Below are 17347 nucleotides of genomic sequence, written 5' to 3' on the forward strand. Positions count from 1 at the left end.
TAAAAATACCGCTGTTTTCGTGCGCCAAGAATGAAAATAGAACAAAGAGGCGGTAGCACGAGAATGCCAAAAGGTGCATTTCTTTACATACTCTTATGACAATTCAGTTCAGTGAAGTAGCAATAGCATGTACCTCATGGAATTTAATCCTCATAAAATAAATGTTCCACTAGGTAAGGGACATTGACGTCATTATTATCATTATCAATATTATTATTATTATTATTATTATTATTATTATTATTATTATTATTGTTGTTGTTTGTATGTGCACGTTACGATAAAATCATAGCTATGGGTATATGTTCTTTCTCAAATCTGAGTTAACCTGTGACATGAGCATGGATTTCTGAAATCGTCTTGCTATGGTTCCACATCTAGAGTCATAACATTGAATTTCACAGAAACAGTGTTCATAAACACGGACCATTAAATGCATTAAAACTTCATAAAGATGGACCTCATTCATGATTCCCATAATCTAAACTTAAATAGAAAATCTGATAAAAATGTCATCTTTATAGTATTCATCAGGTCCATCCATTACCAAGTCCTCTTATTAATATGTGTGGATGTCACTCATAAATCCACTGAGGTCTTCATGATATTAGCATATCAACTAAATTGGATAATTGTGCCCTTTAGAGTGTTCTGAATTTCAGCCTATACACTGCAGGAATGCCATATTAATAAGCATGAATTTTTTTTGTAAATTCTGATCATAAATGAAGTCTCGACTACATCCATAATCATGTGTTGATATATAGATTGATGGATGCCTGATGAAACCTACTGCACACTGAAAAAATGACCATACTATAAGCTTGCGTGGCTTCTGACCAGCTGAGTTCAAATAATGGGGAAAATTTACATCTCTCCTTGAAAAGAAGGATGGGAATTTATGGGATATAAGAGAAGTGTTTGCAAATAGTATGTATGTATGAAAATAAAATTGTATCGTGCAATTTTAGCTTTAGCTCATTCATTTTTAAATTTGTTTACATTAATTTTCAACAAATTAAAAAAAAAATGTTTGGGATGCCTATTTATTCAAGCTCATGTTTAAACTTTGTGTGTATGTGAGTGTGGCTTGGATTTTTTACGTACCTTTACACGTAACGTAGCTTTAAAAATCTTTCAGTCGCTGCAGTGTCTGCAGTTTGATATCTTAAAGTTTTGTCTAGCACTGGGCCATCATGCCGCAGACATGTAGCATGATGTCCCACCCAGTCACAGTATCCTGATACCAGGCCGACCAGTCCTAATAATATCCTCTTATTGCTGAGCGCCTGCGAGGCAGCTGTTGGTACCATTTGATATGACTCGGTCGGGGATCGAACCCAGTGTTTATTATTATACATTTAACATTTAAAATGGGCTAAGTAGTAGTTAAGGCATCAACTCAGATCAGGTGGTTTGCAAGATAGAACCATAGCACAGGTCATACCAATTACTTATACAAGTGGTGGTGGCATCAGCCTCACTTGGCGCTCAGCATTAAGAGGTTAGTGTTAAGACTGGTCGGCCTGGTGTCAGGATAATGTGACTGGGTGGGACATGCTGCTTCATGTCTGTAACATGATCTACCAGTTCTAGCTATCACTATAAACTCCTACACTATAGACATTGTAGCAATATGACTACAAGTATTAAAGCTACATCAAAAATCCAAATCTCACACATAAAATGTAAAGTTGAAATAACCTTCTCGCCAGTCTCAGTGAATGACCTTGGCCTGGCAATTATATTTAACTGTTCCATTAACAACAAGATGTGATCTCGGTTTGCATGTAGTTCTGGATTATTCTCCTTTGTCCAGACAGCATCTGTGAAAGCAACAAAACTTTAGATTATCTGGAAAAAATTTATAACGAAATGGGTTCTAAGATACCGATTAAACATTTTTTATTTATTCACATGGATTTGGAAGTGTAATTGGTATTATAATTTCATGACGAATATTCATTCCATTAAGTCCTTAAACGTGCAGAATCTACAGTTGTTGTAGCTAAGGTCATTATCCTAGATATAAACACATTTAATTCCAGATTAAGGCTGAGGTTTTTCATAACAGGTTATAGCCCAATGAAGGAAATAATATATGTCATATATAGTCGACTGAGTGAATTCTTGTAAATATGTAACACATAGTCCATATAATGAATTCATGTAAATATGCCCCATATAGTCCATTAAATGAATTAATGAAAATGTCCCTTATAGTCCAGTGAATGAATTCATGAAAATATGTCCCATATAGTCCAGTGAAAGAATTCATGAAAATATGTCCCATATAGTCCAGTGACTGAATTCATGAAAATATGTAACATATAGTCCAGTGAATGAATTCTTGTAAATATGTAACATATAGTCCATATAATGAATGTTTGTAAATATATAACATATAGTCCAGTGAATGAATTCATGAAATTATGTTCCATATAGTCCAGTGAATGAATGCATGTAACGTCCGATATAGTCCATTGAATGAATTCATGTAAACATATAACATATAATCCATTAAATGAATTCATGAAAACATATCATATATAGTCCATTGAATGAATTCATGAAAACATGCCACATATAGTCTCATTGAATGAAGTCGTACAAACATATCCTAGCATTGAAGCAGAATAGCATATATTAAACACAACATTTACACCCACAATTTCCTTTTAACTTCTATTCCTTGTTTATTTCAAATCTGATTTCATTAAATAAATTATGATCATTTATTATTACTCTCATGAGCCTTTGGAGAGGTAGAAGCAAAGACTATGATAACATACTGGATATCAAGTTTCATGTGGCTAATATCGACTTTACTAACAATAGAAAAGTTATAACTTCTTGGCCTCAGAAAGACATGCTATTTTGGCTTAAATCTGTTATAAAGGTCAGTTTTTAAAAAGAAACCTATCAGATGAGATTTAAATCAATGCATATTATGTCAATTGTATTTCATCAGAGATAGTGCCAGATTGCGATAGAGTGATATTGAATAGCATCAAAATTGGGAGTAGGGGTAGAAAATAAAAGATCTTTGTTGTATATTTGCAAAAGGTAAATTTCATGTCTCTCATTCTTCCTGTTTAACACTGCTGGAGCTCTGGTGAAATCAAAATTCCCAAAAGATGCCTCATAATTGTAACAGCGTTAACGTGCTGACTGTTTCTGAGCTTAATCTGTTCCACATCAGTGTAAGAATATTATCATGTGCTGACGGCCCCCTTTCACTTGCACCTCTCTGCAGGTGTATATGCATAGCTAGTTCATGCACCTTGAACAAGTTGGGAAACATATTTTTTACTGTTATGTGCAATTTTCCACAGCTCACATATATTGTCTCTTGGATATATATGTCCCCAAATACGATTTTTTCCACTGAATGAATTCATTCAATGAATTCATTTATTAAGATGTCACAGCACACGACATTCAAAATTTGATTTTTACTGGATCGCACCTTTAAGTAGATCTCAGAGAATCAAAAACAAAGTTGGCATTTGCCAATGTATTATATGCATAATCGACTTCAAAAGAGCGACACCTTTACTAAAATAGCCGCTTGTGAATGCCCATATAAGTTTCACCAGGTGACATTGAACTCTTCGGCATGAAAAGTCTTTCAGGAAAAGCAGGAGAATGTCACCCTGATCCCATTTACCCAGTTAAATCAATCCCAATCAGTGAACAGTTTTTCTGGAATGCTATAAGGGTGAAGCACACATGCACATAAGAAAATGGTATTAGGTTAGTTCCTTGTAGACTGAGTGGATCGATCTAATTTGATGAACACATGCAAATAAAGAATGATCATCTCGTCTTCCATTTTGGACAAAGGTTAAAGGCTGATTTGGATGAACACCAAATGGTGAATAGATCGTTACGCTGTCAGTCAATGTCTGAATGGAAAGATGTGTTTTGTAGTATATTGAAATGTGGATTCTGATGATGACCACACCACTTAAGAAAATCCCAAACATGATTCATGAACTTGGTTTCCCCTCGCTGTCTAAGATAAATGACAACAGTTGAGTTATGGAAAGAGTCACAATGACCTTTCTAAATTGTATATCCTTCCAAATTTAAAATGCATTCACTATAGTTTTGTCTTGAAGAGGTATGCATGTATGATGCACTCTTGATGGGAACATAGAAACATGAGATCATCTGGTCCACACTAAGATGCATGTAAAGTTGTTACTATGGCTATTGATTGTACATGATCTGTGCACCCCACTCAGTTATGCTGCCATCTCTGCAGAATGTTATTACTCATAGCTTATACTGAATATAGATGTAGTGGTTTCGTGAATAAACGGTCTGAAACAATATCTGTGTTCGCACTGAGCAGACCAAAAAATAAAGAATTATTACCAGGCTTAAATTTGTCTCTTCCATTGGATGGAAGGCAGCACTAATACAATTTTCAATGTTATTATTTGCAGGAAGGTTGCTGGGACACACCAAAACCTATCCCTCTCTACCAAAACATTTTCCTCAGTTGCTTTGAGAACTGGGATGTCAGTGTGGAGTACATTTTGGAGGAGTGTTTCTCCTTTTAACATAACATTGGCAGGCCCATCCGTATTCTATAGTTCCTCATGGGAAACAAAGATGGCGGCATGGGTCATTTTCCTTGTACAATATTTGCCTCTTTACTGTCCTTTGCTGAACTCCTGTATGTGGCTCTGGAAAATAGTTCATTGCTCTTCGTTTCCTAATATATTAATCATTCACTGAAAGAGTTCAAGTAATATAAACATTGTTGCATGTACCAGTAGTGTTTATGCCCAACATTTGATTCAAATGAACCTCATAAGCTTACAATATATAGATAAAAAAGAAACATTGCTACGGTACAAAGTGAAGTGTATCTAGCAGGTCACCAACAATGATTGATGACAAGCAGGCAAGAATGCAGGCATCATGAAAATAAAATATCAGAGAAGACAATAAAAGTACTGTTCTAAATAAATTTCAAATTTAGGTGAAATCACTGCTTGACACATAAGATTTAACAAGACAATACTTTATGGAAAGACATTTCCTGGTTTTGAGCAAAGACCAGGTTGTCCTAGGATCCTCAAATATCTCAGGACTTAAACTACTTAATGCATGGTTATATGAGATGACTTTAAGCCGAAAAGAGACATTCCAGCAGGAATTTAAAACTTATCTTTAGCACTTCAGAATATAAAAGAAGGCAGGCCATGCAGGACAAACTTCTTTCATTTTCTTAAGTTGTAGTTTGCAATGAAACATCTCTCTGCTGATGGCTATAAGCTTCAAGGATTCACAATTATTCTTTGGTGGAATATTTGTTATGACTGACACCTCACAAGCAAATATTATTAAATAGTGAATCTTGAGCCACATATTGAAGAAATCTACAAACAAAGAGGCCCTTGAAGGGTAAGATGCTCTGTTAGGTGAAGGGAATTGTCAGGAATTCGAAAAAGACCTTTTTATCCTTGGAAATACTAAGTGTTGAAACCATCTCTAATACTCCAAAGCTGTAGCATGATGCTCAACACTGACTGCTCCTGTGGCCATATTGAACATTATGTTTGCACCCTTTTTATTTATGATAAATGAGATAGTGTAAGAAGTCCTTTGATGAAAACCTTGCATCAATATTATACATTGAGCAGTCATAGCAAGATTTACAAGATAGTGATCATTTCTACTTAGGACCGGATAGGTACCATACGAAAGGTTATCGATAACCTCCTCATGTAGACACAGGCATCGAGGTAGGAGAGGTAGTGACATTTTCAAGATGGCTACTATGATAGCTAAATGGGTTGGTCATTATCATTTAGTACTAAAAAGGCTCCATAAGGACCTTCCTTATTTAAAACTGAAGTCAAAATGATTTTCCACCGAAGAGGATTAGCGATATGATTTTCAAGATGGCTGTTCTGGTTACCATAATGGCATCAGACTGGCTCCATTTTAATCCAGGACCAACATGACATTACTAGAAGTCTCTTAGCAAAACCCCAATGTTGATATGTCCGTATAGTCAGGAGAAGCAGCAATAACAATGCATTGAAGATGGCGATTGTGGTTACCATATTAAACATCAGGTCAGCACCTTTTTAATATATGATCAACTAGACATCATACAAAAGTATTTTAGTGGAAACTAACTGTCATCATGATTTTCCATTGAAATCTGTATTTAGAACCAACTTGGCATCATACTATTTTTGAGTGAAAATGTCGGGTCAATATCACCATCCATTTAGGCGAACTCACGATAAAAGGTGTTGTCAAGGTCGCTACTGTATCAGGCATACTGGATTTGTGAGTGACATCTCTTTCATCATTCAAATTTCAAAATCAGTATGTGATACTTCCTTCAAAAATCATATTAAAGGTTTTGAAACAAAACTTGCAAACCCGCCTGAGATGTTTCATTTACAAAACATTTCAGTTAATTATTTTCATAATAACATGTTTGCTGCCAATTTGTTAGTACGATCAGAATGTTATCTGGTTGGAGTCGAGTAAAAGTTGCAGGTGATCCAAGAATAACGATAGAGTTGCAATCCATGTAGATGGGTTGAACAGTTTAACTAATGAAAATTAAGAAGGAAGCTTTCTGAGACACATGAGATGTGAATTATCATGTACAAGATGTTTAAGAATCCATTACTAGCCAGTCTCCTAATATCTCCAATCATAGCATAGATCATTAATGTACACTAAGTAGCCATAGTAACAACTTTACATGCATCTAAGCGTGGACCAGATCATCCCCACTGTTGAACAGGTCATGATTTTATTCTGAGAATCAGGACATCCCCACACTTGCCAGAATATGCAAGTATATCCCAAAACATGCTGGAATATTACAAGACATAATATGCTTTCCCAAAATTAACATGAGTTGTCTTGGATTGTTGTGTCCTAAGGTTGCCCCATTCCAGTACTATCCAGGATTGTCTTCATGTTTGAGCCTGACGCAGACTAGGAAAAATCCAAAGATGACCATACTAGGTCATTGGTTACATAGCTTTACTTATACAAGTGACTTTCAAGGCACTAGTATCCAAGGACTCTCGTTCATGTAAATTATTTATTAGTTAAATGTGACAAAAGGACTAAGAGCAAATGTTACGCGAGTTAGTGCGCTGCAAGCAGATGTCCAAAGTAACCATGACACACTTAATTATGACATACAAATGGGGGTGAAGGGATCTAAGGTGTATATGATTCCTACAAACCCTTTAAATCTGATTTCTAAGACTTTATTACTGTTATAAGTACACCATCTTGGGACTAACAATGATATGCAGCTTCTATACAAATCAGGCTCTGCAAGACCAAAAGCATATTTTCCTTTGTATGAAGTCATTATGTTGCAAGCTTATTCTTTTTTATGTAGTCCATTGTGACAGATTAGGTTAAGTCTATGTCTTCATGACATATCTGGTATACTTCAGTTCATTGTGACAGACTGTAATACTCTAATCTTTTTTGACATATTTTGTATACTCTAGTCATTTTGGGACATATTTTAATATTCTAGTCCATTGTCACAGATTGTTATACTTAAGCCCATTGTAACAGAGTGGTATAATCTAGTCCTTTGTGAAAATTTGCTATACTATAATCCTTTGAGATCAATCTGGTATACTATAATCCTTATTGACATATTTGGTATGATCTAATCCATTGTGACTGATTGGTTATTCTCTAGTATTTTCTGTCAAATCATGTATACACAAGTTCTTTGTAATACATTCTGTATAATCTAATCAGTTTTGATATATTTGGTATATTATAGTCACTGTTCCAGCATGAATTGTCTTTTGGTATGTTGCTAATCTGACTTGCTTATGCATATCTTAACAATTACCTTCACTTTGGCCTTTACACCTAGAGTCAGGTCTCTGATAAAATATGTAATATGTTTCCCATATTATGAAAGGTGCCAGCAGAATAATAGATTATATTGCTAGATCCAAACTACACATCATTTTGTTGAAATATTTCTTCAGTTAAATCTACAATCACAATCTATTCTAGTATTGTGTGTTTCACATAGATCTACAATAACAATGTGGTCTAGTATTTTGTGTTCCACATAATGTTCCTTTCTCAACCTATCTTTGCAAGTTTAACTCATTTACTTTTTAAGTCCAGGCTCAAATTGTGATCTTGGTCACAGTAATATTATTTTCAAAATTACAAAAGTGCTTCTAAAAGTACTTTTGTCAAACACCATTCAATATGGGGCAAGGGATCTGGCTGTACATGTACACGGTTTCCATGTATCCTATTATATCCTTAGCTAGACAAGACATTTTCTTGGCTATAGAAACATTCTCCATGCTTTCTTAAGTTTCCAACCTTATGTGATTTAAGCAGTCAACAGTACCTATGTGCAATCCTACCGCAGTTTTCTCTCTTGCCTCAAGCTATACTGTATGTAGTTACAGTGTTAATTTTGGTGTGCAGATATCGACAATAAATCTGATACATAATACGATGACATATGTACTTTTGATACTGTTTGGTTGCACTCCTTAAAATGCAATCACATTCCAGTTTTTTATCAGTGCAGGTGAAATGAGATACAATACATTGATCATAAAAGAAACAAATACCTCAAATGATAAGAATGATTCAAAAAACATAGTTCCGATGAATCTAGTTTGTTCATTATCCAGTTACATTATATGAAATGCACTTCAGGAACCAATTCGTATGCGTATCAGAAAATTAGTTCCAAAATATAAAGGAAGCGATTAAACGATCAGTACAAATAAAAACAATTTAACTATTTGATTTGTATCACATTGACCTAGTATTATTATCGGTGAGGTAATCCTGATAAATGCGTTTAAATTGCGCTGTCTGTTTGTTAGGTTTATTTTTAATTTTTTAATTTCATTACCTCCTAATGTAATGTAGCATATACATTGGACTTAACCATGTCCAAAATCAAGTTTATGGTGATACAACAGAAGGCTGTTGTCACATTAATATTAAACAGATGCTCACATTGACATCAACACTTTCAATGCTGGACTTAATTTAGACTCCCACTAAAGTTTATTCCAAAATTTAAATTATTATGATCTGTGTCAGATCTGTAATTCTATAATTGTTTTAGGATTTAATTTGGAATAATGTAAGCTGTTGCTTTCATTTTCACATTGTATTTTAGGGAAATAAATTATTGTTGAATCTTACAAAGCTTGTTGGGTTTCAATCTTTTCTGTTACTTATTTGACGAGCATAAATTCGTAATAGTATTGTGTTTATTATAAAGAAATGGATGAAAAATATGAAAGGATATATCCATGAACAACTTTGTTGCTGAAGGAGATAAGGAAATACATATTCTAAAAACTGGAAACAAGGTAATAAATGTACTAACCGACAAGTTCTAAAGTAAGAATTCCTTTCTCTTTGAAGTCAGACCATTTTTGTGTGACAGTACTGTCAGACAGACCGCCACTGGCAGCAGAGCATTCTGGCTGGACAGGGTGAGCATTGATGAGGGACTTCAGGGCATCAATTAAAAAATTTGGGTCCAATACAATATTATCTCTCAATACTTCAATGCTGAAAAGTAACAAGATTTCAAAAGGACTTAAAGATAAATAATGACTTTTCTTCCGTAAAATCTAAAGTTCATGCTTACATCACTAAATTACTTGAGTTACAAAATAGTCAAAAATTCAAATGCTTTTACAACATTGCAAACAAATAATTAAAACAAAACAACAAAAACACATATAAATAAAAAATAAATTCATTTGATAGGTACTTCGAAATAGTAAATACAACAAGAGTTCCATAAATGGTACATAATACACCTGCAGTGATTGGTATTCCCTAAACAACTCTGTGAAGACACCAGTTTATTCTTTGTCAACGACCTTAACCTTTAACCTCGAAGCTGATAGGCTTCTTCGTTACTACAAAGTCAGCCACAAGGTTGGGTATATGATGCAGAACTAATGCCATTGCTTAGAAACTATTCACATTATTTAAATCATCGTAACCTTTAACTTTGACTTTTTGACACTGAAATCAATGGCTTCTTCTTCATGCGAATAGCAAGTCGTCACTAAGGTTGTGTTTATGTAACTTTGGCAAACTCAAATTATTGTGCAGAAATCATTTTCCTTCTTTCAATTAAAACGAATTTGATTTTTGATTTGTCTGACCACCAAAATGTTAAAATTTGTCCTACCCATGTTCAAGTCAGCCACAAGGTTTTGTAACTGTAAATGTTATCTTATTATACAGAAACTACTACTCTTCTCTCAGTCAGTGACTTTGACCATTGACTCTGTGTGCCCACAAATCAATATATATATATATATATATATATATATATATATATATATATATATATATATATATATATATATATATATATATATATATATATGTATATATATACATATATATATATATATATATATATATATATATATATATATATATATATATATATATATATATATATATATATATATACACACATATGAATTATATCTCACCCAACCCAAGCGCATGCGATCCATATAATTTGTTAACTTTTTTTGGTGTGATCTTTAAGTAATTTTAAGGCAGCCTTGTTTGTTAATTCAGCCATTGATCTTGACTTTTGAGCGTTTCTCCTCAATAGAGTTGCTACATTCTCTATTATTAATGCTGGCATCATGTATGTTCTTTCCTTGACCATACAGACAGGATGACTTTCTCTGGATAAAATGGACAAGTCATGTATACATTGAACACTGTCTACTGAATCTCATACTTATACCAGCGGACTAGAGTATCATGCATAACTTAAAACATTTTATAACCTCTATCTAAAAGTATATACAGGATATGAATCAGCAGTTCATCTGTGCAATCAGCCATGGGCCCAATCCATGAACTCACAGGTAGGAAACTATAGAAACCATATAGCCCCAGCTAAAGGTACTACTATGAGTTAGTGGTTAAGGCATGGAACCGTGGCCAAAATGTTGAGCAGGATTCTCAAAAGATGATCAACTATTTTAGGAGGAAAAGGAATTGTTTCATATTTTTAAGTGTGTGTGATTTGGACTTTTTATGTAGCTTTAAGAATCTGAAAATTATCGCTACGTTGTTTACAGTGTGTCATTTTATCGTGATGTCTAGCACTGGGCGTTGTGCTGCAGATATGTGGTAAGTATGTCCGACCAATTCACATTATCTGACATCATGCTGACCAGTCCTAACAACTAATCTCTTAATGCTGAGAGCCAAGCAAGACAGCTGCTAGCATATTTTTATATTTTTTGTATGATTTGGGAGGGGTTCAAACCTGTATCCTGCCACACCCAAGGAAGAAGCTCATAACGCATTAGCCACTGCAGTGGTGATTTTCCCTAAATCAAGGCTAAAACACAACTTAAACATTTAATGACACTTTATGTAGGAAATATTATATAAAGCACAAATTATGTAGACACCTACCAACCAATGGTCATCTAGAGATGACATATACCTGTCCCGCTTTCACCAGTATGTAATGACTCTTACCAAAATAACATTATAGTACTCACTCTAAATGTTTTATACTAATCTTATGACACTATGTATAAGCTATTATTGTTAGACAATGTTTTTATGGTAGAATAAAACAAGACAATCAGTCAGTCTGATATTGATGGTCTGCTTACCTAACACATGACATGTAAGGATGTAAAGTAAATCCACACAGGTAGTAAAAGTGTAAAGAGGAAAATTATAAGCCGAATCACTTGCTTGACACACTGTCTATTAGGACTATCAAAATATGTGTTTCCGCTTCATACCAAAAAAGGAACTGGCTTGTTCAGTCAGAATAAGTTTTTATTTTACTCGTGTTCCTCAAAGAGGCACGGTGATTAGCAAACTCGAGTTTCAACAGAATGGATGTGAATTTGAATCCTATCATTGGCTCCGATTGTGTCGGCAAACATAGTGTTTGCTTGGGCATGGCAATTCGCTCCAATTGCATGAGAAGCTAAATAAACTATTTTTGTTCCAGTGTCACAGCAACATAGAAACACCAAAGCCAAGTCAATCAATTTCCTCCATCCATTAACTGAAAGTAAACCATTGTTGTATAGTTGATTGTATTCGATTTAAAAACAACCCATGACACTATTACTCACCAAAAAGATGTTATACAAAATTGCATCTGTACTATCTATAAAATCGCTAAAATAATATGCTGTAACCTGATCTGTCTTGCTGTAAATCTGAACAGACTTCGACTAACAGACAGCAAAGTAAAAAGATAGTTTCTGAATCAAGCTTTCTATTCCATATCCAGTAGGTAGCGCATATAGTGGGAGAAAACATGACCATTTAACAAGTGAGAGATATAATACTGTTACATACAAATGAAATGAAACATGGCCCTGGCACAATAGTCAGAAAAGTCTGGAACACGTTTCTGTGTTGCTTATTGTTTTACTTTTTTTTTGCATGGAAACTTTGTAGGGTCATCAGTCTGACAATTACATATATTAAATCTAACGTCTCACAGGATATGAAGGGTATATTGTGGTAAAAGCTAAACAACGCAACATATCAGCTGAAAGTAAATTGTGACCAGTGGTATCTGATATATGAGATAGCATCCTGCCTTTAAAGAAATCGTCAACCTCAATATTTGGCGCCATTTTTAAAAAATGTCGCCAGAGGAAGTAGTGAATATTTTTTCAGGTCTATTAATGTAATAGGAAATGAAAATTGAAAAAGATGGGATAGTTATTATTTTATTGACAACCAGTAATACAACCATAATACTATAAAATAAATCATTACATGACTGATCTGCACTACTTCCATGGTCTTTGCATACCACATCACCGTTAGTGCATAGGTATGACTGTTGTCGCCTGAAATAAATGCATTATCACATGCAAAAGATATACTGTCGTGACATCTACAGTCTGTCTCATTTTTTAAAAATAAAAGCATCAGGTATTAAGAAAATCTATATTATGTATATCATTTTCCAAATAATAGTTTTGTAATTGATTTCAGTTAATGATATTTTAATACTAAAACCCTATGATCGTACTTTGCAATATATATATATATAAGCACTAATTACCATCATTAATTTAAAATAAGGAATGAAGAAACATACAGAGCATATCTTCCCCAAAAACACTAATTCGGAATATATATGTTATTTAATAAGCAGTGTTATATGCATATATGGGTAAACGACAAGGAAATAAGTGGGATATAAAATGTGGGAAATAGTTATCACATGTATGGTAGCTTGAGACCACATTTGAACTGTCAACATAAATTCACACCCATTTTCGGTTTTGTTAGTTATACCGAAAACAGGCATTGTTGTTTTGTCAAGCAATTGCTAGTGATTTCACTCACTGTAGAACAGGCGGTTTCTCTGAAGTATGTCGAAGAGGCTTGAGTATAACCTTTAGCTATTGTGCAGTTTGGGCAGATCTGACCATAATATAAAATGGGAGCTTGTAGGCGAGGAGATAAAGAACTCCACAGGGAGAAATGGTATGTCCTTTGAGAATTTCACATGTACATGACCCGACAAATATTTGACTATTTAGTTAAATAGGAAATTATTCACAATGCTGTAAGTTAATTAATTTTTTTGACTCCTGTATTTTGACAAAATTATTTTCAATTATGCAAAACATGTTCGTTTTGTTATTTCTTGTTGCATAGTAAGTTTCTGGAGTCGTAGCACTATACTGATGGCAAAAGTAATTAGCATATATTACTTAACCCACCTGGATTTATGTTTGGTAACACACTCCTTCTTCAAAATATCACAACCAGTAGTAAGATAATTGATGACTTGTGCCTTGATGCATATATCACAGAACATCAGCTCTTACTTTGTATCATATCTCAGCCACGGACGCCCAAGTTTCCAGCTGTTGTCGGGAACTTTTGACCTGTTCATCATGATGTGGTGTTGCACTTGAAGCATTACCACCATCATTACATGTAGATGATGTTGGACCAGCAGTTATAACATCAGGTTCAATGACTGTGTTGTCTGATGAATTTGCATTAAATCCAAATGGTTTTAATTTTGTTAATTTAATCTTAAAGACGATAAACACGCAACGGTAAACTTTCGTTTACCCATGATAAAGTTGCACTGTTGACAGCGTATATAGCAAAACTGTTTTATTGATGCATTTAAAAAAACAAACAGAAGGATTAGCAGTCATTCAGTTAATTGCAACTGTTTCTGTTCGCGTCTTCAGACGTTGGTCGATTGTAGGTATCACAGCTTGCAGTACGCAGGCTGGATGCCAACATTAGCGGATGTTACAATATACCATAATGATGGGTTTGTCGATACGAACAAGGGATTTGTTTATGTAGCTTCCTTTCGTGCTCCCATTGAATTTATCCACTCCAAATCCATGATTGTATGTACTAATTAATCAGCCAAATAGGTTGTCGCAACAAAAGCCACCAGATGGTATATTTTGTCACCAATAATGAAACAAATTCGCAATTTGCAACATTTGCGAAGCCCAGGACAATCCCTGACATATGATTTTTAAAAATCTGGTTAATGGCAATATCACTCGAAAGCGTTAGTATTTACTGAGTACAAGAAATAACGTATTGGTGAATTAAGGGGCAAATAGTACATTTTTGACTCAATAGTACATTTACAGAACTTCATATTTTTCTTAGCTTTATATTACATATTACTCAATTAACTCCCTAAGCAGTATAATTTTCTAGTCGATTCTTACTGAATTGTTTGAATCTTATATCATTAAAGACAACTGTTATTTTGAGACAACCTGTCTTGAAAGACCTTATTCTCAATGCACACATTGATTGACTATATAATGTTATAACCTGCGATGAGAGACCTCCTGTCTTAATAGACCATACTTTTTTGACAGAAGGGGTGGTCTTTTAAGACAGGTTTTAATGCAATATTGTTTGAATGTGTTAACTTTTACTGCAATGAAATTGATCTGCTTTGATAAAAATCAGTGATTCAAATGGTCCTGATCCAAGGTCATACTGTCAAGAAAACATTCATGGGGCTTTTATTAATTTTTGGTCAAATTCAATCCCACAGTGTGAAAGAGGTTTGTAGTTGAAAGCTTTTACACCATTAAGTACTGGTTTATACAAGCTGACCTGTCTGACAGTTGATTACTATATTTGTTTGTAAATATCTGAAAGGGCTTTAGACCAGGATGCCTTGTGTCAAACTTTGTCAGGCTTAGTTCCTGAGCTTTTAAAAATTTAAAATTATCAATTGTTGAGTTACAATGAACAATGTATACTCGATACAGAACCATGACATAAGCTTACCTTGCTTTACCGAATGGCGAGTTAAAAAGTGTTGAATATGAAAATGTTAAAAATAACAGGAAAAAGGTACAAAAGGTACTTAATATGGTTTTACTGGTCAGTAATACATCAAAGAGTTCTGCTCCAGAAAAAAAAAAGTTTCTGGACAGACTGATTCGATAGAGACAACCATAGCAACCCCATCCCTCACATTACATAAAGTATTCACTCTCATCTGAAACTGCTTTGCGCTGAAATATCCAATCAACTGTATTTTCCCACACCTAAAACACTTCCTTATTTACCGTGCACTCAGGTAACTAATGAAATTGCCCAGAGCATGGAGACAGGCGTGTACCCATTTTTCTAATAGAAAATGCAAACAATATGTATCATGTTGCTTAAAATTCTCAACTGAAAAATCAGCGTATAATTTGTTTTGAAGTTGTGATAGGGCAGTCAATGTATATTAATATGTAATTAACACCATACATTTCTCAAACTTTAAAAATAGATCATATTATCATAGTGTCACAGCCATCTTTTTGCAATAAATTACATATGTAACACAGAGATCAATGAAACGCTATCATTGATTTTCATCTCAAGGTTTCATTAAAAGATACAAAATTGGCCATATTTATTTCAGATGCATTATATATTTTGACTACAATTACTTTCATGATCCGACTCTGAGACTGCTAACTGCTACCCTCATAGACCTGTTAGACATATTGGATGCGAGATGTGCACCATTACCATTTAGAATCAACAAGATATCATGCGAAATCGTTTCCTTGGTAATTTATCCAGTGGGAGTAGCAACAACCAGATTTACAAGATGACCACCATGTTGCCCATATTGGCTGTTACAGGATTAATTTCACTTAGAACCAGGTAGACACTAAGCTTTCTGTTGTAAACTCTATGTCTGTTCAGGAGGAGTACAGACATGACTTTCAAGATGGCTGACATGGTGGCCATATTGTCTTTCCAATCAGCACTATTTTCATTTTGGACATTAAAGATTTTGGGATTAATGTGTGCATGTATAAACTTGTATGGGAATCTTCCATGTGGTTTGCAATGAGAGGAGATGACACACGTGATAACCGATGGATAAACGACAATGGACAACAGTATATTAAAATCTGATCAAGTGGCCTACAAACCTAATCAGGTCACTCACATATTAATATGCTTACCAAATTTCTTTTGTTTGACTTATATGGCTTTTACGTAATTGTGTTTGTGTAACAAGATCCAAAAACCATGTAATATTTTAAAATACTAAAAATGTAATCAAGTCATTTACGTATGACCATGATTCAGTATTCAATGGTTCTAATGATGTTTCCGATGTGGGACTAAGATCGATTCAGAGAATATGTATGAAAGTATAGATGGACACTGGCAAAAATAGCAACCGGGAAGGGATTTCTAGTATCACAGACAAGTCATGCAATCTAATTATATACAAGGAGTTCTTTTGGCCCACTGTGATTTAATTACAATATTTGTGATGTTACATTACAAAAGCACCTTAAACTATTTTCTTTTCTAATTATCTTGCAAATGGTTACATTCTTGAATCATATGTGTCGATTATACTAGTTGTACCATCATATTTAAATATTGTTTAAAGTAACTGTACTGGTAACTTATTAAACTCATTTTCCAAAGGTGTAGCCACCATGCAATGAGTATATTATCAAGTTCTTAAATACAAACCTGTTACAAACTTGACCAAACTAATCTCACCTGAAATACATGATAGTGCCTGTTTCATGTAGAAATCTAAGAAACAGATCCAGTTCTTCACTATTTTCTATTTTGACAGATCCATTCTCGTTTATATTTTCCACGACAGTTCGAGAAATTATCTGCAATTACAAGTTGGCATATCCATCATTTTCATTCGGTTTTTAATTTTAAAGAATGAAATTTATCCACATCAATCGGCCGTTATTTCGTACCATGTTATATAATATGTTTACCATATAGCAACATACAG

The 17347-nt window shown here is 34.1% G+C and overlaps 1 protein-coding gene across 1 annotated transcript in view; it reads right to left on the minus strand.

Moving 5' to 3' along the window:
- LOC149789653 (uncharacterized) overlaps window positions 1-17347 on the minus strand; it is a 28756-nt gene that overhangs the window by 5356 nt on the left and 6053 nt on the right. Inside the window, exons 3-5 of the mRNA XM_089973085.1 lie at window positions 17095-17216; window positions 9404-9591; window positions 1705-1826 (exon numbers count right to left, since the gene is read on the minus strand). Coding sequence (XP_089829211.1) covers window positions 1705-1826; window positions 9404-9591; window positions 17095-17216 — 432 coding nt within the window. The remainder of the gene's footprint in view (window positions 1-1704; window positions 1827-9403; window positions 9592-17094; window positions 17217-17347) is intronic.

The sequence above is a fragment of the Sinohyriopsis cumingii genome, chromosome 10 (genome assembly GCF_028554795.1).
Source record: "Sinohyriopsis cumingii isolate HCF-2022 chromosome 10, ASM2855479v2, whole genome shotgun sequence".
Taxonomy (NCBI): domain Eukaryota; kingdom Metazoa; phylum Mollusca; class Bivalvia; order Unionida; family Unionidae; genus Sinohyriopsis; species Sinohyriopsis cumingii.